Source organism: Prionailurus viverrinus, chromosome B2 (assembly GCF_022837055.1).
Source record: "Prionailurus viverrinus isolate Anna chromosome B2, UM_Priviv_1.0, whole genome shotgun sequence".
Lineage (NCBI taxonomy): Eukaryota > Metazoa > Chordata > Mammalia > Carnivora > Felidae > Prionailurus > Prionailurus viverrinus.
Window position 1 is genome coordinate 132,781,661 of NC_062565.1, and position 21,183 is coordinate 132,802,843.

The window sequence follows — 21,183 nt, forward strand, 5'->3', positions numbered from 1 at the left end:
TTATTTTTTTTTTTCAACGTTTATTTATTTTTCGGACAGAGAGAGACAGAGCATGAATGGGGGAGGGGCAGAGAGAGAGGGAGACACAGAATCGGAAACAGGCTCCAGGCTCTGAGCCATCAGCCCAGAGCCTGACGCGGGGCTCGAACTCCCGGACCGCGAGATCGTGACCTGGCTGAAGTCGGACGCTTAACCGACTGCGCCACCCAGGCGCCCCTCCTACATTTATTATTATATCACTGCTTACTAAAGATTCTCGGTGCTTATATATCTCTTTGTGTATGTTTTCAAATGTTATTAACTATGCTATTGCGCATTTGCTTTTTTAGCATCCATGTAGCCGAGAGGAGAGAATTAGGGGAGTTCACGGTGATTCATGCGCTTACCGGATGGTTACCAGAAGTGATTCCTCTCCAGTAGGTTTTACCATTAAGTTCTTCATATGTATTTTTCTTTCTGTCCCAGTAATGTTTCTTTAACTAAAGTATTATTAAGCTTTCAGAAAATATAAAGAAAATCTCATATTTTACAAAATGTTTGTGAAAATAATGTTTTAGTGTATTAATATTTTATAGTATTATATAAACTTCCTTGAGAATTTCAGGATAAATTCTGTTTTTAAAAGAATACTGTGAGTTTAATATATAAATATATGAATTACAAATATTAAAACCATGTTATTTATCATGTTTACAGGTGTCCCTTTATACTTATACAACTACTAACCTTACTTAATACAGAAACATATGGGGGCCCTAGGTGGCTCAGTAGGTTAAGCATCCACCTCTTGATTTCAGCTGAGGTCACAATCTCACGGTTTGTAAGATCAAGTCCCTTATTAGGCTTTGTGCTGACATCGCAGAGCCTGCTTGGGATTCTCTCGATCCCTCTCTCTCTCAATTATACTATAAAATTTCACTTTTATGTATACATATAATTTTAAACGAAAAGAATAGCCCTCTCTAGCCCATAAAGGCAACTTGTAATTAGCCACATATATTAGGAAATAATTAATAGTAATAAAATACCTGTTAGGCATTAGGAACACTAATATATTATTTCTAATTAAAAATCACAATCCTGAAAATATTATTTCATATAATCATTCATATGACCTCATTAGCTGGATATATGTTATTACAAATGAAGAAACTGAAGCCCAGAGTGGTCAAATACCCCAAAGCTGTGTACATTGTACCTGGAGGAGAAAAAAATACAAATCTAAGTCTTGTTGGGTCCAAAGCCCACAGTCTTTCTTTCCTGTGATTCTAAATGTTTGTCTATGTCCAAACAAGAGAGGCCATTTAATGTAATGCTTACTAAAAATTTCACAAGTACTTTTATTTCGTACATAAAGGTTATAGACACACAATTTGATTATATTACCATTAATAGTAGAAATTAATCATGTCAGGGGCGCCTGAGTGGCTCAGTCGGTTAAGTGCCTGACTTTGGCTCAGGTCATGATCTTGTGGTTCATGAGTTTTTGCCCCACATCGGGCTCTGTGCTGACAGCTCAGAACCTGGAGCCTGCTTAGGATTCTGTGTCTCCCTCTCTCTCTGCCCCTCCCCTGCTCACACTCTGTCTCTCTCTGTCTCCAAAAATAAATAAATGTTAAAAAGAAAAAAAAAGAAATTAATCAGGTCAAAGTGCATAGAAAAACATTACATTGATACATCTGAACATATCATCAATTCAGATGTTGTGTTTTATAAGAAGATCAAATCCATAGTTCAGTTATCAGTTTGGATCATCTCTGATCTTTGACTGATATTGGGAAGCTACTGTTCTCAAAGGGTCCAGGTTAGAGGAGATTGAATTTGGTCCCTAGTAACTTGGATCTTACCATCTAAAGCATCATTTCAGCAGGATAAATTAGCTATTGCTTGGTTCAAATAAAAATATCTGCAGGGAAAAAGTGGATGTATAGATCCCTTCCTCAAAGGACTACTTTCCTGAAAGGGGAGATAATCTTATTATTATTTTTTTAATCTTAAGGAAAGATCTAGACAACACTCTTTTGGGTCGTCTCATGGAAAATCCTTTTTTTGATACCTAATAAAACAGAATATTTCTTGACATTATATGGACAATATTAATGGAGAGAGGTAGATACAGAATGAGGTGTAAAAGTATGGGCTTTTCTAAATTTTTATCTTCAGTGTTGATAGAATGTTTATAATTTTGCGTAATTTTTCCTGCATGGAAGTGAATAAAGATAGCAGGGACATGAAATCATCAGAAGTCCATTGGAGACCAGTACAGAAATAGGAGATTAAAATCATTCACAACTAGAAAATTAGTCAAAAGAATCGTGAATTGTCTCTTGCCAGAATCATACACTGAAATCATATATGAAAATTGAAAAGTATTCATCTATTTTCAGAATTATAAGGAGACCACTTTAAAATTAATAAAAATGTTGAGCAATTTTAGATGTCCAATTTGCATGAATTTATGGGTGCTCATTTCTATGAAAATGAGGCAGAAAAGCTTGAGCTCAGGAATCAGAACTATATACCTAGGTTTATGTTCCTGCACTTTCAATTTCAAGCTATGTGAATTTTGCAAGTAATATATCTTTCTTTATACGTAAAATGAGAGTAAAATGACCTATCAATATGGTTGTTCTTAAGATAAGTGAGTAGGTGACAGAAAAAATACTAATGTATGGAAGAGACATAATTACTATAAGTTTCTTTCCTTGTCTAGTGACTGTCACTAGATTATTTAATATTATCTAGAAAGATATATGGTAGTTGGTACTCAATCTTTGCAAATGGGGAAAAGTCTAAAGAAGAGTGAGACTGACCCAGACATTCAAATTTATCAATTTTCTCCTAAATACAACTGAAAAGTAAAAGATATACACTATCTCTGATGTATGTATGTCACAATTTGAAGAGTATTTTCCTATGAACATTCTGCTGCATTATTCATATAATTTTAAATTACAATTATGCTATAAAATTTCAATTTTATGTATACATATATAATTTTAAATGAAAAGAATGTCATGAAAAAAGAGTGTCAAGAAACGTTTAAGTTGAAATATGGAAGCAATGGCCATCAGCCCAGGATGCTGGTAGGGGTCAGATAGGGCCTCGTGGAGTGTTCTGAGTTGGTCTGAGCCTTTGCCGTTGGCTGGATTTGATTGAAGGAGAGGAAGGGGAGGGGCATTGAAGGTGGGAGAATGATACTGTCAGAGCCACATGGTATGTTCAGGAGTAGAATATTTCTGTTGCTAGGAAGGATTTGAGTGTGAAGAGAAAGACTCTGAGGGCCTTGCAGTCACATTCATGGTTTTCCATGGTTGTACATGGTCAAGGAGAACTAGTGTTGACTACTGGAACCTTTTCCCGTGTGAAAATCAGCTAGGAGGAAAGTGTTTTGTGGCATTTCCAACAGACACCTTCCCTTCCACTCTCCTGAGGGAGTACCAAAAGGAGGCACTGGTCTACGTGCAATTATTGGCCTTGCCTCTTATGTTTTCCTTCCACTCGTGCAGTTTTACCATCTGAAAAGAAAAAAAGAAACCCTTTAACTCTCCATATAATAATAGGAACATAATCAATGATATGTCTGAGAGGATGTAAGAAGGCAATTTCAAATGAGGAGAATATTTGTTTCTTGGCACATTTCTCTGATGTCGGTGTAGTTCATCTGGAATAGAGCACTTTGCCACCTGGCTTCTTTAAGCTGAAATGTGATTGACATATAATTTCCTATTAGTTTCAGGCTTACATTATGGTGATTCAACATTTTTACACATTACTAAATGGTCCCCATGATGTCTAGTTACCATCTGTTATGATATAGTTGTGACAATATCATTGACTATATCCTCTATGCTGTACAGTGCATCACCATGACTTATTTTTATAACTGGGAATTTCTACTTAATCCCTTCACCTACTTCATCCAACCCCTAATGCCTCCGCCTCTGATAGCCAACAGTTTATTTCCTGTATCTACATGTCTGTTTTTGTTTTCTTTTGTTTGTTTTGTGTTTTAGATTCTACATGTACACACATACAGTTTTTGTCTTTCTCTGACTTATTACCTTTAACATAATACCCTCTAGATCCATCATGTTGTGCACAAATGGAAGGATTTTTATCCTTTCTTATGGCTAAGTAATATTCCGTTGTATATATATGCCACACCTTTCTTATCCATATCTTGGATCTTGTACATAATGCGCAATAAACATAGGGGTGCACATATCTCTTCATACTGATGTTTTACTTTTATTCAGATAACCCAGAATTGGAATTTCTGGATTGTATGATAGTTCTTTTTTTAAATATTTTGAAGAAATTCCATACTGTTTTCCATAGTGACTGCACCAGCTTACAATCTCACCAAGAGTGCATAAAGTTTCCTTTTTTTCCACATCCTCACCACAACTGTACTTTTATTTTATTTTTTGTATAACAGTCATTCTAACAGTTATGAAGTAAAATCTCATTGTGGTTTTTGTTTACATTTAAGTGACGATTAGTGATGCTGAATATCTTTTAATGTACCTATGTCTTTTTTTGGGGGGGCGGGGAATTGTCCAGTCAGATCCTCTATCCATTTATTAATTGAACAGTTTGGGTTTTGATGGTTTGTTTGTTGCTTTTGAGGTATGTGAGTACTTCATATATTTTTAACTCCTTATGAGATATAAGATTTGAAAATATTTTCTTGGGTGGCTCGGTGACTCAGTTGGTTAAGCGTTCGACCTCAGTTCGGGTCATAATCTCACAGCTTGTGAGTTCGAGCCCCGTTTCAGGCTCTGTGCTGACAGTTTAGAGCCTGGAGCCTGCTTTGGATTCTGTGTCTCCCTCTTTCTCTGTCCCTCCCCTGCTCATGTTCTCTCTCTCTTTCTCAAAAATAAATAAATATTAAAAAAAAAACTAAGAATATTTTCTTCCATTCAGTAGATTGCCTTTTCATTCTGTTGGTCATTTCGTTTGCTGTGCAGAAGCTTTCCAGTTTGATACAGTCCCACTTATTTGTTTTTACACTTGTGGCCCTTGTCTTTGGAGTCAAATCCAAACAAAAACAAAAACGACAATGTCAAGACCAATGTCAAGATGCCTATGTTTTCTCTAGGAGTTTTGTGGTTTTAGGTCTTACATTCAAATCTTTAATCCATTATGAGTTGATTTTTGTGTATGGTGTAAGATAGTGATCCGATTTCATTCTTTTGCATGTGGCTATCCAATTCTTCCAACACCATTTCTTGAAGAGACTATCTTTTTCACATGGTGTATTCTTGTCTCTGTTGTCATAAGTTAATTGACTATACATGTGGGTTTATTTTTTCACTGTCTATTGTGTTCTATTGATCTAAGTGTCTGTATGTCAATAGCATATTGTTTGATCATTATAGACTTAGAACGTAGTTTGAAATCAGGAAGTGTGATGACTCCTGCTTTGTTCTGTCTCCAGTTGCTCTGGCTATTCAGAGTTTTTTGTGGTTCCACACAGTTTTTAAGATGATCCCTACTTATGTGAAAAATGTTAGAATTTGAAAGAGATTGCACCAAATGATTTGGGGTAGTGTGGACATTTTAACAATCTTAATTCTTCCAATCCATGAGCACAGAATGTCTTCCCATTTATTTGAGCTTTCTTCAATTTCTTTTATTAATGTCCTACAGTTTTCAGTGTACAAGTCTTTCAGCTCATTGGGTAAATTTATTCCTAGATGTTTCATTATTTTTGATGCAGTTGTAAATGGGATTGTTTTATTTGTCTTTCTGATGCAACATATTTTGTATATTGATTTTGTATCCTGCAACTTAACCTAAGTCATCTATTAGTTCTAACAGTTTTAGGTTGTATCTTTTGGATTTTCTACATATATTAAGTCATCTGCAAATAGTGACAATTTTACTTCTTCCTGTCCAATTTGTATGCCTTTTATTTCTCTTGTCTACTTGTTCTGGTCAAGACTGACAATACTATGTTGAATGAAAGTGGTGAGAGGTAGCATCCTTGTCTTGTTCCTGACCTTGAGGAAAAGATATATTTTTCATTATTATGTTGAGGTATGTTCTCTCTAAACCCACTTTGTTGAGAACTTTTACCATAAATGGACGTTGTACTTTGTCAAATGCTTTTTCTGCACCTATTGAGATGACCTTATGGTTTTTATCATTCATTTCATTAGTTTGGTGTATGAAACAGATTTGCAAATGTTGAACCATCCTCACACACATCCCTGGGATTAATCTCACTTGTTCATGGTGTATTATTCTTCTAATGTATTGTTAAATTTGATTTGATAATATTTTGTTGAGGATTTTTGCATCTATGTTCTTCACAAATTTTGGTCAGTAATTTCCTTTACTTGTGGTGTCCTTGTCTGGTTTTGGTATCAAAGTAATGATGGCCTTGTAAGATGAATTAGAATGTGTTCCTTCTATTTTTTTCACAAGAGTTTGAGAAGAATTGGCATTCATTATTCTTTAAATGTTGGTAGAATTCACCAGTGAAGCCATCTCATCCTGGAATTTTGTTTGTCGGGATTGTTTTGATTACTGATTCAATCACCTGCCTAGCAATTGGTCTGTCCAGATTTTTTATTTCTTTATGATTCACTCTTGGTAGGTTGTACATTTCTAGGAATTTATCGATTTCTTCTAGGTTGTCTGACTTGTGGTCATATAATTATTTATAGATTGTATTGTGATCCTTTGTATTTCTGTAGTATCAGTTTTTATTTGAGTCTTCTCGTTTTCTTGGTGAGTCTAGCTAAAGATATTTCAGTGTTGTCCATCTGTTCAAAAAACCAGTTCTAAGTTTCATTGATTTTTTTTTCTATTGTATTGTTAGGCTCTATTTCATTGATTTCCACTCTGATCTTTGTTATTTTCATCTTTTTATTAGTTTTGTGTTTTGTTTGTTCTTCTTTTCTAGTTTCTGAGGTATAAAATTTAATTGAGATATTTCTTGTTTCTTGAAATAGGCATTTATTGCTATGAACTTCCCTCTTGGGGTAACTTTTGCTGCATCGGTATGGTTTGTTTTTTTGTTTTTTTTTCTAATTCAGCAAATGTATAGGAGTCACTCAGCTAGGGGTTTTTTTTGTGTTGTTTTTTTTGTTTTTGTTTTTTTTCCAGAGGAAGTTGTTCCATATGTAGTTATAGGTTTGGTGTGTCATGGGAATTGCTAAGTTCAGAATCTTACACCACCATTTGGAACCAGAACTCTGTTTGGTCTCTTTGCATCAGCAAAGCCCAGCACACAGTAGGTACTCAATCAAAACATGTTGGATGGATAAATGTGTCTATTTGAAGTAACTATTGAAATTTGAAGTAACTATTGAAATTAGTCTTGTGAAATTGTCAATTGATTTTTCTGTCAGTAATTTCTTGATGATCAATGGTGGAGTAAAAAGTTCAATTTGGAAATTAATGTTGGTGTGTTTTATTTAAGCCCAGGATATACGGACAAAGTTTGGGAGCTCTTGAAAGAAATATTGCCTGAGTTTAAGCTGTCAGATGAGTCCAGCTCTGAAAGCAAAACAACTGTTGTAGATACCAAATTAAAAGAGGCAGGGAAAGAAGTGAAGAATGGCAAAGAAATGAAAGATGGCAAAGAATTCAAACTTGACACTTCAGTGACAGCATTAAAGGCACCTGAGAAAAGTGACAAAGTTCCAAAGGGTAAGAGATTTTCTATTACAATGCCATTCAACATGACTGTTATATACAAATGCTTTATAATCATTGCTGAATTTAATGACTTTTTATTGTCATTGTCATTTACTAAGTGTTATGAAAATAATTACGATCCTTTCTTTGTAGAATTTTAGGACTAGTAATGCTGTTTACTATATGGTAGTTATCGTTCCATGTTTTACTGTCTTAAAAATCAAAGGCAACTATATATTTTGATGATACTGATAGTATAGTGTTAATATAGGAAGAGACATTAAGTTTTTAATTTCCATCAAACTCATCTACCTTATATGTTATATGTAGAGTGGAATGGACCAAAACAACAAAAGAGAAAGTTGTCCTGTTTTTGTCTTTATTGCCCCCCACCAAGAAAATGTGAAATAGACACAGATTATGATTACCTGACCATTTATTGCAAGGTAGAAGTTCAAATTTTAAAATAAAATAATTTCAAGTTATTTTATAAAGTATAAGATCATAAAATAAGAAATATATTGAATAATTATTTATTTTATATTTTCTAAAATATTTCACATAGCTATGCATATGAGCAACAAAGCTTTTACAGTAAAGTAGGATTAGATATTCTAGAATATACTTAGCTTTTTTTATATACCTTGATAGCCTTTATAATGATATTTCAAATAATTGTTTTATAAAATATTGACAATTTGTCCAAATTATTCCTTATCAAGATTTTATCTACCAACATTTACCACAGAGAAACTATTTCTATAAATGTTCCTTAAAAACATACCAAGATCAAGTATGTGAGTGATATCTGCTTATCATAAGCCCTTCTTTAAATGACCTAGTGTGCATTAGTTTATGAAAGAAAGCAAACCAAGAAAGCTGATTAAATTTGTTTCATGCAATATTTCTCAAGTTAATTTGAACTTAGAAGACTTTTTGCATGTATCACAGATTAACAACTGTCCATCCATCCATTAAAATCTACTGCTTGCTGAGTAGAATAACAATAAATGTTCCAAGAGTTAGTGATAACTCGGTGAAGAAAATCAGATGTGGAACTTAGCTCCTAGCATTTATGATCTAGTGAGAGAGACTAATGTTAATTAAACAAACAAACAAACAAACAAACAACTATAACCATATACTTGGACATGAGACCTGAAGGGAAATTCAGAAAACTACACGAATTCATATTTAGTCTAGGGCATCAGGGTAAAATTCTCTAAGTAATTTTGAGCTAGGTTTGCAAAGATGAGAGGGATTTCTTGAGAAAGATGAAGGTATGTGGAGAGAAGAGTATTCTACGTGGAGGAAACAGCAGATAGAGAGCTTATGATATAGTAGGAAGAATAAAAATACTAGCTTTATTCTAAAATGAGAAAATTAGCCAGAATTATATATAATATATAATTATATATATTAATATGTATAATGTAAATTATATTCAAATGATCATCTCCACTTAATACAAAATTATGTGTAGTCAATAATAAATAATTCTGCATGTCTTTGACAGTGCATTGTCAATTTTCAGTTTTCTCTTGCTTTATTTTGATGTTTCTAATTAGAGATGAGTAGTGTTTTGGGAAATTTATGGCTATTGTTTTACATTTAAATAGCACTACTGTTTTGGCCTCCTTTCCAACATAATAACTGAGCAAGTAATATAGTTTGAGGTTTTATAGTTAGAAGATTTATTATATATTTTTAATGTGTTAGAAAAAGCAGATGCAAAAGACCTTGGGAAGAAGAAGAGTAAAAATGGAGACAAAGAAAAGGAAAAGGAAAAATTCAAATGGTCACTTCATGGATCAAGACCCTCATCAGATGTACAATACTCTCTGCAGTCTCTGTCAGATTGTAAGCTTTCAGTCTTCCAGAATAATACCTATTTTAGCTGTTTCCTGAAATGTTGGAAAATTTTGAATTGTAAAAGTTGTAATACAATGTGGGAATACAAAAATGTGGTTCCTGTTCAATCATATCTAAATAAGCTTGTTCCAGTTTGCCCATAATTGTTAAACTCTCAAATTGGTATGCATATTGGGCAAAGTCTTACATATGCGACAGAGGCCAAGTTTGTCCAAGTTTTTATGGTACAACAGTCATAGAAGGGTTTGCACCTTCTATGCAAAGACATATACTAATAAATAAATGTATTTATTACATTTAGAGACATTACATTTAGAGACATATACTAATAAATAAATGTATATGTTATATATTAACATATCACAAATAATATGTTATATATTGTTATATATAGTATAATATATAAAATTTATTATACTATATAAGATATAATATATGACACATATTATATAAGATCCATAAATATCAATGTATAATTATACAAACTATACAAATATAAAACATTTATATAAATATAAAATATAATTATATATTAGTGTATATAAATATGTATTAGTATATGTCTAGTATATGTCTCCTTCTGTATAAATTATATATGTGTGTGTGTGTGTGTGTGTGTGTATATATATATATATATATATATAAATTTGCCTGGCTTCAGATCTCTGCTCCATGAAAAACATACATAGTTTAATTTTTAAATGTAAAAATATGTTTCCATAAATTTGGAATATTTTATATATTAATCTATTCTGGAGAGATCCTTATTAATATCTAATTTGTATTTTACATCTCTAAAAATATTATTCTTCCAAAAAATATTTAATAGAGTTAAATATTAGTGTTTGAATTTGCAAAGAAATAAAACAAAACTTTCTAATTAAAAATAAAGACAATAAAAGAAAATAAACTACATTGTTTTAGCCAGAATCTTTAAAGAACAAAAGCACATTGAATTAAATATAGTAATTTCAGGTCTGTTAAGAAATACATGAAAAATTAAGTGATGCTCAGAAGTATTAAATATTAAGCAATCAGTTTTGTGTATGAAACTAATATAACATTGTATGCTAACTATACTGGAAATAAATAAATAAATAAATAAGAATTTTCTGACCATATATATATATATATATATATATATATATATGGCAATATATATAAACTAAGTTACTGTCTAAGTTTTCCTTCTTCATAGAAGGATTACTTTATTTATATTTTCTTTCTTCTTGACATGACATAGAAACTTCTGGATTTCTTTAAATTCAAAGTAACATTTTATCTAGGAGAACTAAAAAATGTCAATTTTATCCTTTTGAACATAATCATTTGTAGACTATTCTAAATGACATTGGCTGATAGAGTTTTTGTGATAACTTTTTTTACAATGACGTAAAATGATTTCTTAAAAAATTAGATGGTATTATGATCAAGGTAAAACTAATGAGATGTTCTATGAAATAGATACACATGCAAAATTTAATGTTTATTAAATATATTGAGTCATTTACCTATTTTTCACCAGCAAAGATAAACTCATTAAGGAATTTGAACAGACTGGAATGATCTCAGACAGACCCATTTGGCTAAAATTTCCATGACACAATATATATTTGTTTTTACAGGTTCTTCAGCAACACAGTCTGCTCACATGGTTGTATATGCTACCTTTACACCCCTCTATTTGTTTGAAAGGAAGATCTTTTTGTTAGAAAAAGTGGTAAGCACTCAAGGCCAGGAAATACAGTACCATTTAGTGTGTGTGTGTGTGTGTGTGTGTGTGTGTGTGTGTGTGTGTGCCTGTTTGCATTAGAAGGGGGAGAGAGAAAGAGAGGGAGAGTGTGTGTATATGAGTGTGTGAGAGAGAGTATGTGAGAGTGTGTGTGTGTGTGTGTTTGTGTGTGAGAGAGAGAGAGAGAGAGAGAAAGAGAGGAACAGAGAAAGAAACAGAGAGATTTGTTGTGGTAGAAGCTATACCAGACTTTAATCAAAATTCTATTCCTGAATTTCATTTTACTTATCTTTAAAATTAAGCACTGGAATGCAGGAACCTGAAACATTCACAGTTATCTTTATCTTAGATGATTGCAATAGTTTCATGTTTAAAAATGTAGACTCATGTATTATTTTTTTTCCATTCTAAGCAAAAGAAAAGGCATATGTATTACATATTTTAGTAAGAATCATGTAAACATATCTAAATAATAATAAGTTATCTTTCCATAAACAGATGATAAATATTTTCTTAACATAAGATGATTTAAATGAACTCATATCCACATCTGGTAAATCACTGCTGTAACCTCCTTGTATCTTTAGATAACACACATACACAAATGTTAATTGATTTTTTCTTATAAATCTAACAACTTAGAGAAAATTTAGAAAATATACACAAAGGCATATAAATTTAAATATTTATAGTATAAATATCTAGACATAGGCAATGCTAACATTTTGGCACATATCCTTTGATTTTTTTCCCTCTGTGCATGTATTCTGTGTGTATATGTATATACTTTTTTTTACACAGTAGAATTAACCTTTATGAATTTATTACATTTTGGAAGCCAGGTTTTTCACTTGATACTATACCACTAACTTTTTTTCCATGATGTTAAATATTTGACAACATAATTATTAGTAATGGCATGGTCTGTATGGGTTTCTCATAATCTTTAAATACATATATTTATGCTTAAATACATATATTTAAGCAAATTTATACTGCTTTCACTCATTTCTCCCACCCCCGACCCTCTGCCTCTGACAACCCTACCAATCTGTCTCTGTTTCTATGAGCTTGTTTGTTTGCTTTGTTTTAGATTCTGCATATGAGTGACCATACGGTATTTGTCTTTCTCTGTCTGACTTATTTCATTCAGCATAATGCCCTTGAGGTCTATTCCATGTTGTCACAAATGGAAAGATTTCATTCTCTTTTACGGCTGAGTAATATTCCATCATTCTGTTTTCTTTTTGTTGCACTGATAGAGTGAGTTCCAGTGCCTTGTCTCTGAGTTGACTGATCCTTTCTTCTGCTTTGTTTAGTCTGATGTTGAACCCCTCTAGTGTACTTTTCAGTTTAGTTATGGTGTTCTTCAGCTTTATGACTTCTCTTTGGTACTTTCTTATATTTTCCTTTGTATGTGTGTGTGTGTGTGTGTGTGTGTGTGTGTGTGTGTGTGGTTGTGTGTGTGCAAGTTCTCACTGTGTTCATCCATTTTTCTCCCCTGTTCAGTGAGCATTTTTATGAGCATTACCTTGAGCTTTTTAAGAGACAAATTACTTATCTCCATTTTATTAAAGTTTTTCTTTGAGTTTTTATCTTGTTTTCACTCTTCCTCTCTCTCTCTCTCTCTCTCTCTCTCTCTGTTTGGGCGCATATCCCTCTGTTCTTCATCTTGCTTGACTCTCTGTGTTGGTTTCTATACAGTAGATGAAACAACCGTCTTTCCCCCAGCTCTGTGTTGGTCCAGGCAGTCCATTATATTTTTAATAGCTCCCCATCAATGAGGAAGTGCTAAGACCTGTCAGTGTCCCTAAAGGGAGGATCTGAGCATTTAGATTCAAACCTATAAGCAGCAGCTCTTGAAAGTATGCAAATATATACAGTCATAGGGCAAGCAAGTGGCCATGCTATCTGGAGATGTCCCCTGGTTGGCAGTCACAAAAAGTTGGAAGTTGGGGCCCCAAATGATCAAAAAACCCTTTTTTTGAGATACGGGTGAGCTGGAACAAAGCAGAGGGAGAGTGCCAAGATGGTGTCTGCAGCCTGCGTTCCTTGAGAGCAGCTCCATAGTCCACTAGGTGCGTGCCAGACTTGAAGCCTGCCTCAGACGGAAGCTCCAGGACAAGCCAAGAGTCTTCCTTCACAGACAGACTGGGGGTGTGGCTCAATTTGCTGTCTGCACAGTGCACTGAGGGTGGCAGCCTGCCAAGGGCTGTCTCTCCAATTGCCACAGTCCTGTGGAACCCAGGAACGCGAGCTCCCCCTTGCTATGGGAGCCAGGCAATCCAGAGGCTTCCTGTGGGTAGCAGCTGCAAAAAACTGGAGGGCCAGGCATAAAAACCAGGGCACCGACCACGTGTGAATCTCCTCTCCAGGAGACACAGTGACTCTGGAGGGCGGCAGAGGAAAAGCATAAAACCTAGTGCTTGCCCTCCATGGTCTCTGGAAAGGATCACAGTCAGTCCCAAGATGTGTGTTTAATTACAAGTCTGCTCCTCAGGCTGCAGCCATGATGGTTAGTTAATAGGCCTCCCCCACAGAAAGACTGAACTTCTGGGTCTGTTGCCTTTTGCTGTGTCCCGGGGGTGGTAGCTGTGATGACTCTTTCTCCATTGGTAACAGTCTGGTGGGACCCACAGGCGTAAGCTCCACTCGCTGCTGGAGCCCGGTGATTAGAGAGGGGTCTCCTAGCAGCAACTGCAAATTCAGGGCACCAGATGAGAATATGAGCTCCTTTCTGGGTGTCACTGATTATTCTAGTTCCACGAGGACCAGGAATGCAAGTTCCTCTGGCCTCCAGAGCCAGGAAGTCAGGAGGCCTCCTCTGGGTAGCTGCTGCAAAGATCAGGCATCAGAAGCTTGTAGAAGCTCCCCTCCAGGAGGACTGGTGTTCTCAATCAGGGCAAAGGGAGAGTGTGAAGCTAGTTCCCCCCAGGCTCTGTTCTTGGAGAGTGTTCCACCAGGCACCTACTGTGTGTGTTAAATAAGATGCTGGCCCCTCAGGACGAGGCTTTAATCTAAGCCAGTGAGCCTTTCACTTTAAGTCTGGGTGCAATCAGCTAGACTTTTTATTGGATATGAAAATCACTTTTCTCTTTCCCTTATAAAGAGTAAAGTCCACCAGCTTACTTGCTCTTCTCTCTGTTTAAAACAAACACAATACTGCATTTGGAGCTTATTAAATCTTAACCCTTTGGGGGACCCCTAGACATCTAGCACTTTAGTTCTAGAATTCCGTGTTCTGAAATCACTGCATTTAAAGTTGGAGAAGACTAGATGGTTTAGTAATATAATTATACATAAATGTTCATTGGGTTAGTTACAAACAGCTGGATATTAAAAATTCAATGAAAATTTGGTTGAAGTGTAAATAATCCAATTGGATGCTTATTGAGCTTTACTACACAGTATATTTGTCTTCTAGATGATTCGTCCAAGCAGCATCACTCTTTCGTTCTTTTTCTCTCTTTTTTCTTCCACCTCTTCTTCCTCCCCCTCCTTTTCTGCCTCCTTTTCCTCCTCCTTCTTTGTCCTTTTTGAACAGACACCATTTATCCATACAAAAATCTGCCATTTAACAGGGGTAATATTGTCAAGATGACAGGGCATATAGTGGCAGTTTCTCTGATTTTAATTCAAAGTTAATTAACTTTACTCATTGCCTAAATCCAAGTGTGTTTCCTTGACCTCCCACAAATTTGAGTCTCTGATTAAGATTTGGGTGGGTCATCTATCTCAGCCCTGATTTTCTTTTAACCTCTTTACATGGCATTGGCCTACCTGCTGTCCTAAATATTCCAGAGATCAAATGCTCTAATACCATGGACTAAAAAATGACCTGAGCCATGCTTTGTGGACTGCCATGGTCTCACTATGGGAAGTACTTAAACTATTTTTAAAACTATAAAATACAAGAATGGGATGAATACATCACACATGCACACACACACACACACACACACACACACACACAAATCCTACAAAATAATCCATTTGAACTCTTGGCTGTCCCACTGAGAAATTAATATTTAAGCACAAAGTTAGTTTCAAATTTAAAGGACAAAAAAGATCACCTATGTTTGTTGTTAATCCAACAGATTTTATTGATGATCTATTATGTGCTAAATAATAAGTTAGGTTTTGAGGACCTGTGCTGAGCAAGATTAACAAAACTCTCTCGTCACAAAACTCAGAGCCTAATGAAGGAGACAGACACTCCAACAATAGTAATGAAATTAGAAAACTGGTATAACAGAGATCATAAAAGTTATCTGGAATATGGTAGAAATATAGTTTTCAAACAATGTGTGTTTGATGCGTGACCAAATGAATGAATCAATGAGTGGAAGAATGAATATGGCACACATAGCAGAAACATGTTTCTGTTTAGTGGTTGACTGGGGAAGCCTTCTTAAAGGAAGAAGTGTTTAAGCGATGGCCTTAAAAAGTTAGCTTAATAAATAGGAAAAAAGTGTGCTCAAAGCAGAGGAGGACTTATGTTGGAAAGTCTGGAGGTGAAGGAGAGCTCTCTGGGTTCAGAGAAGTGCTAGAAGTTGAGTAGATAGCAAGGGGAGAAGTCTCAGAGGCAGCTTGAGACGTGGGAGGGAGTCAGGACATACAGAGTATTATAAATCCTTCTTCTGAGGGATTGAAAATGGTTTAAGGGGTCCAGAGGTTCAGGAACTAACCCAATATCTGTAACAATAATTAAATGAACTGTTTGACCCATCCCCCTACCTACCTCCACTCTGGTGACCATCAGTTTGTTCTCTGTACTTAAGAGTCTATTTCTTGGGTAGTGATGGGGATTAAGGAGCGCACTTGTGCTGAGCACTGGGTGAACTGTTAAATCACTATATTGTACACCTGAAACTAATATTAAAAAAATGAACTTCAAGGCTATGATGAACTGGTTATATAACCTCACTGTCTCCCTAACTTGCCTGCTGATTCTTTTACATTAGCTGATAGCCTGATCTTGTTCTCTTGGTCAAAATCAAAATAGAATGAGACACAATGTTTTAAAGATAAACCAACTAAAATAATTGTATTCTAATGGCACTTTGTTAAATGGAGTACACTGCTAAAAATTATAGCCCCAAAGACAATGAGACCAACATTTAAAATAAAGTCAATACTTTACATTTTTTGAAAGAATTGGTCTAGAATACAAGAAAAAGAAAACTTGGAAAGGAACAGGATGCCATGAATTACCCCCACATTATTCCCCATCTTCTTGTTCTTGGATATTCTAAATTGTTTTAATTTTATTTAAATGTGCGATCTGCAAGTTCTAAGAAAGCTACCCACTTGCTCAAACTCCTACTTTTAGAATGTTTGAAGGGTGCCTGGCTGACTCCCTCGGTAGAGCATTTGACTCTTGGTCTTGGGATAATGAACTCCATCCAGCCCCACGCTGGGGGTAGAACTTACTTTAAAAAAATAAATAAATAGAAACAAGATGTTTGAAGTGGGAGGGGGCAGAGGAATGAACAAGCCTTATGGGCAAGGAAGTTTCTAATTTAAGTCTACACATAAATGGTTAAAAAATGTTTCTTAAGTCCTTACCTAAGGTTTCACCTGAGTGAATTTTTACTACTCCAAGTCTCTCTGCCTCAAACTCTAATCTAAGAAAATTTGAGATCCTTTAACAAAGTTTCTCAACATCAACTATATAACTATTTTCAATAGCATTACTTACATCATTCAGAAATTTTGGGAGGTACAAAACAGGTGGGATTACTGTGAGATAAAACAGTTCATGGTGAATCCAGGGATTATGACTGTCACAATTAATTCATAATTGAAAGGAGATATGGTATGTATGTTGGAATTAAAATGAACTATGAGAAATCAGCTTACTTACTTTAAATCAAGCTAGTACTTTTGTGGATTATTCAAATAATACAATAGGTGTTTAACACCATATTTAATTGTTTGACACAAAACCTTACATTTTCAAATGCCTTAAATAATTTTATTTTCCGATGCTCTATGGCTTCAAAAAGAGTAAAGAATCTACACCTTTGGTTGCAGTTATAAGAAGAATTATAAGAGATATGTAGACCAAATTCGCTAAATGTTAAATAGTAAGCTATTTGGAAATGATTCAATTTATAAATACTACTTTGGGCATGGCTTCGATTCTGGAGACAAAGTATAGTACTGTTCTTGGTTACTATATGAAATGACATCAGTAAATCATCCCATAAACCCCCATCTCGAGTGTTGGGAGACTTTCAAACTTGGCAGGGCAAAAGTTGTAGAAAAAAGGTTTAGTCTTTAGAATATTTCTGAAAAAAACATTTTTAAACCACTCTAAGGCATAATACCAGAGGTTTCTGAATTGTTTTCAAGGAATCACTAACATTCACAAGAGCAATAAAGGGATGTTACAATTCTCTCTGCCTTTTATTAGGCCTTCCCCCACCCCCCCACCCCGCTCACCGCTTAAACATTGAATCACTTTCCTCTTTATTTTGCACCTTTAAACACTTTTAAGTGGCTTTTCTGGACTCAATAGTGCACTGATTGTCTCCTTTCAATTATGAATTAATTGTTATAGTCATTAGTTAAGCCCTGGATTCCTGAAGAACTGTTTTATCTGACAGTGACCCCACCTGTTTTGCACCTCCCAGAAGTGGCCATTGAGCTATAGAAAAACAGTGACAAAAGTAAGGCAGGTTCTGGCTGAGGCAATACTTTGCAATAGGCTAGTAGGTGGGTTTCTGGTCCTAATTTAAATGACAGCTTTATAAATGTACATTTTCAAGCATTGCTTTTTGCATAGAAATCAATGATGCAAAGTCACTAGGAGGAAAAGTAGTTACTGGCAAAACTGACTTAAATGTAGTTATTTTATTTTACTTTAAATGTTTCAACATTTAGACTGTGAATGCCAGAATTTGGCGACAGAATATATTACTTTAACTTTCGCAGACTTTTTGATTTCTTATGGCATATTTCAGCTATCAGTTAGTAACTGAAGTTCTGCTTAAATATGATACTGAATTGTGCCAAAGCAGCGTGGCTTCAGGATATCTGAACAGTCGAATATGGGAAGCATCTTCCCAGACAATGACTTGATTTAGCAGGATTTAGGGCAGCCTCTCTCCTCTGCCCTTCTGTGAAAGGCTCCATTGTCCGCAGAGATCATGGGGATTTCCTGTGGGAGAGCTTCTGTTGGAGGGTGAAGGCATGAGCCATAGACAAGGCACTGGCTTATCACCTCATGGACCTCACACACTACATGTAGTGGATTTTTTCCTTAAAACTATGTAGCCGTTCTGGTGACTAAACAAACAAATAGACAAACAGACACAACCTTCACATATTAAGCACTGTTATTAAAGCTTTAACCTAGAAATTTACCCAAGGGATACAGGAGTGCTGATGCATAGGGGCACTTGTACCCCAATGTTTATAGCAGCACTCTCAACAATAGCCAAATTATGGAAAGAGCCTAAATGTCCATCAACTGATGAACGGATAAAGAAATTGTGGTTTATATATACAATGGAATACTAGTTGGCAATGAGAAAAAATGAAATATGGCCTTTTGTAGCAACGTAGATGGAACTGGAGAGTGTGATGCTAAGTGAAATAAGTCATACAGAGAAAGACAGATACCATATGTTTTCACTCTTATGTGGATCCTGAGAAACTTAACAGAAGACCATGGGGGAGGGGAAGGGAAAAAAAGTTAGAGAGGGAGGAAGGCAAACCATAAGAGACTCTTAAAAACTGAGAATAAACTGAAGGTTGATGGGGGGGTGGGAGGGAGGAGGTGGGTGGGTGACGGGCATTGAGGAGGGCACCTGTTGGGATGAGCACTGGGTGTTGTATGGAAACCAATTTGACAATAAATTTCATATTAAAAAAAAAAAGCTTTAACTTAGAATAGTAATGGTTGATTAATGTTGGGCCAAACTGAGGTGCTGAGATTTTTTTTTTCAATCTCAGAACATCTTAAACTTTTAGAACTGAAGAGTGGCTTCTAGTTCAAGTCTCTCAAGTCTCTCATTTTGTAAATCAGTAGATAGGGGTCTCTGGGGAAAAAAAAAACATGACAAGAAATGCCAATGGTACTCACATTTATGTTAGGAGGTAGAAATATGGGTTATTGTTCCTTTATTACCACTTTCTTGTGGTAACAGCATTTTCGTAATGACAGAAAGTATTTTTTATGCATAAGGCAATTGCACATATCCTTTTAAATGTGCCTTCCACTCTTTAGGCTGATTCTGCCGAGAAGCTGAGAGAATATGGACTTTCCCATATCTGTAGCCATCCTGTGCTGGTGACTAGAACTAGGTCTTGCCCTCTCATAGCACCTCCAAAGCCACCTCCCATACCTGCCTGGAAAATCTTTCGTCAAAAAAAGGAAACTGTTATAACAGATGAAGCTCAAGGTATGGGTCATGTTGTCTGGAAATCTTTCTGATTACCATTTCTCTATCTGTGGGTCTAACAGTTGAATTTGTAATAGAATACATCTATCAAGGCAAGCTACCCAAAATTATACCTAAAGCCTACTTTTAATTTTATATCTAAATGTTATGTCTTTAATTTTTTTAGTGTTATTTATTTTTGAGAGGGGGGGAGTGAGAGATAGAGATAGAGAGAGAGAGAGAGAGAGAGAGAGAGGATGAATGGGGGAGGGGCAGAGAGAGAGGGAGACACAGAATCCGAAGCAGGCTCCAGGCTCTGAGCTGTCAGCACAGAGCCCAACGCGGGGCTCGAACTCACAAACTGTGAGATCATGACCTGAGCCAAAGTCAGACACTTAATCCGACTAAGCCACCCAGGTGCCCCTAAATTTTAAGTTTTTAAAGGGTTAATTCTCCACATTTCAGAAGCTGAATAGTTTGGTTCACATCTAAACTGACAAGATATATCCATGCCATTCTTTGGGTGAGGGTATTGTCATTATTGTGATAGAAAATGGTTTGTAGCAAATAATATTTAAAAACTTAGGTAACATATTTAAGCCCCTGGTGTGCAATCACTCTAGAGTGCCCTGTAGAACGTAGTCTTTGAATTAACTGATTTATATTAAGAATAGAAATTGACCCTTATTTAGAATATAGGGATATAACTTCATTCTTGGGCTCCCCCTGTGTGAATACTGTCATAAGCCACCATGAATGGTAGTTGTGCTAGAAATAAAGAGGTTCATGTGGGCTCAGGGTGGGGTGGGGGACTGTGCTCACCTAGTTCTTTTTTTTTTTAACTTTTTGATCATTTTTTTGAGTTTATATATTTTGAGAGAGCATGAGTGGGGGAGGGGCAGAGAGAGAGGGAGGAAGAGAATACCAGGCAGGCTCTGCAGTGTTAGCACAAAGCCCTACAGGAGACACAATCTCGGAACCGAACTGTGAGATCATGCTCTGATCCCAGATGAAGAGCTGGACATTTAAAAGACAAAGCCGCCTCGGCGTCCTGCCCACCTTGTTCTTAATTCTCAGTTTACTTCCAACTTCTTCGTAATCCAAATCTCAGTCTTTACTCATTCAATGTTCTTCTCTCCAAGTCTTCATTCTGATTCCAGTATTTCATAAGTACCAAGTTTGAATGGCAAAAGAAATGAGTGAGAGCATTAAAAGAAACTCAATTCTAAAGCAGATGCATGAGATGGGATTAAAGGAGAATGAAAACTTATAATTTAAAAATTATGGCCTATAGGACGCCTGAGTGGCTCAGTTGGTTAAGGGTACAACTCTTGGTTTTGAAATATACATATATTTTTTGAAATATATATATATATTTCAAATATATATATTTGAATATATATTCAAATATTTGAAATATATATATATGTATATATTTCTTATTCCAAAAAGCTTAAATTGTCTTTGTTCAAAAAAGCTTTCTTTAGTATGTCTTTTGTGTTTGTTTTCTTGATTTTGCACTTTCTCCCTTTGTCT

General features: G+C 35.3%; 1 protein-coding gene across 6 annotated transcripts in view; it reads left to right on the plus strand.

Moving 5' to 3' along the window:
• ADGB (androglobin) overlaps window positions 1-21,183 on the plus strand; it is a 160,645-nt gene that overhangs the window by 53,923 nt on the left and 85,539 nt on the right. For all 6 annotated transcript variants that reach the window (XM_047857999.1, XM_047858001.1, XM_047858000.1 and 3 more), the window contains exons 7-11: window positions 330-416; window positions 7,436-7,665; window positions 9,373-9,513; window positions 11,151-11,245; window positions 19,494-19,668. In XM_047857999.1, coding sequence (XP_047713955.1) covers window positions 330-416; window positions 7,436-7,665; window positions 9,373-9,513; window positions 11,151-11,245; window positions 19,494-19,668 — 728 coding nt within the window. The remainder of the gene's footprint in view (window positions 1-329; window positions 417-7,435; window positions 7,666-9,372; window positions 9,514-11,150; window positions 11,246-19,493; window positions 19,669-21,183) is intronic.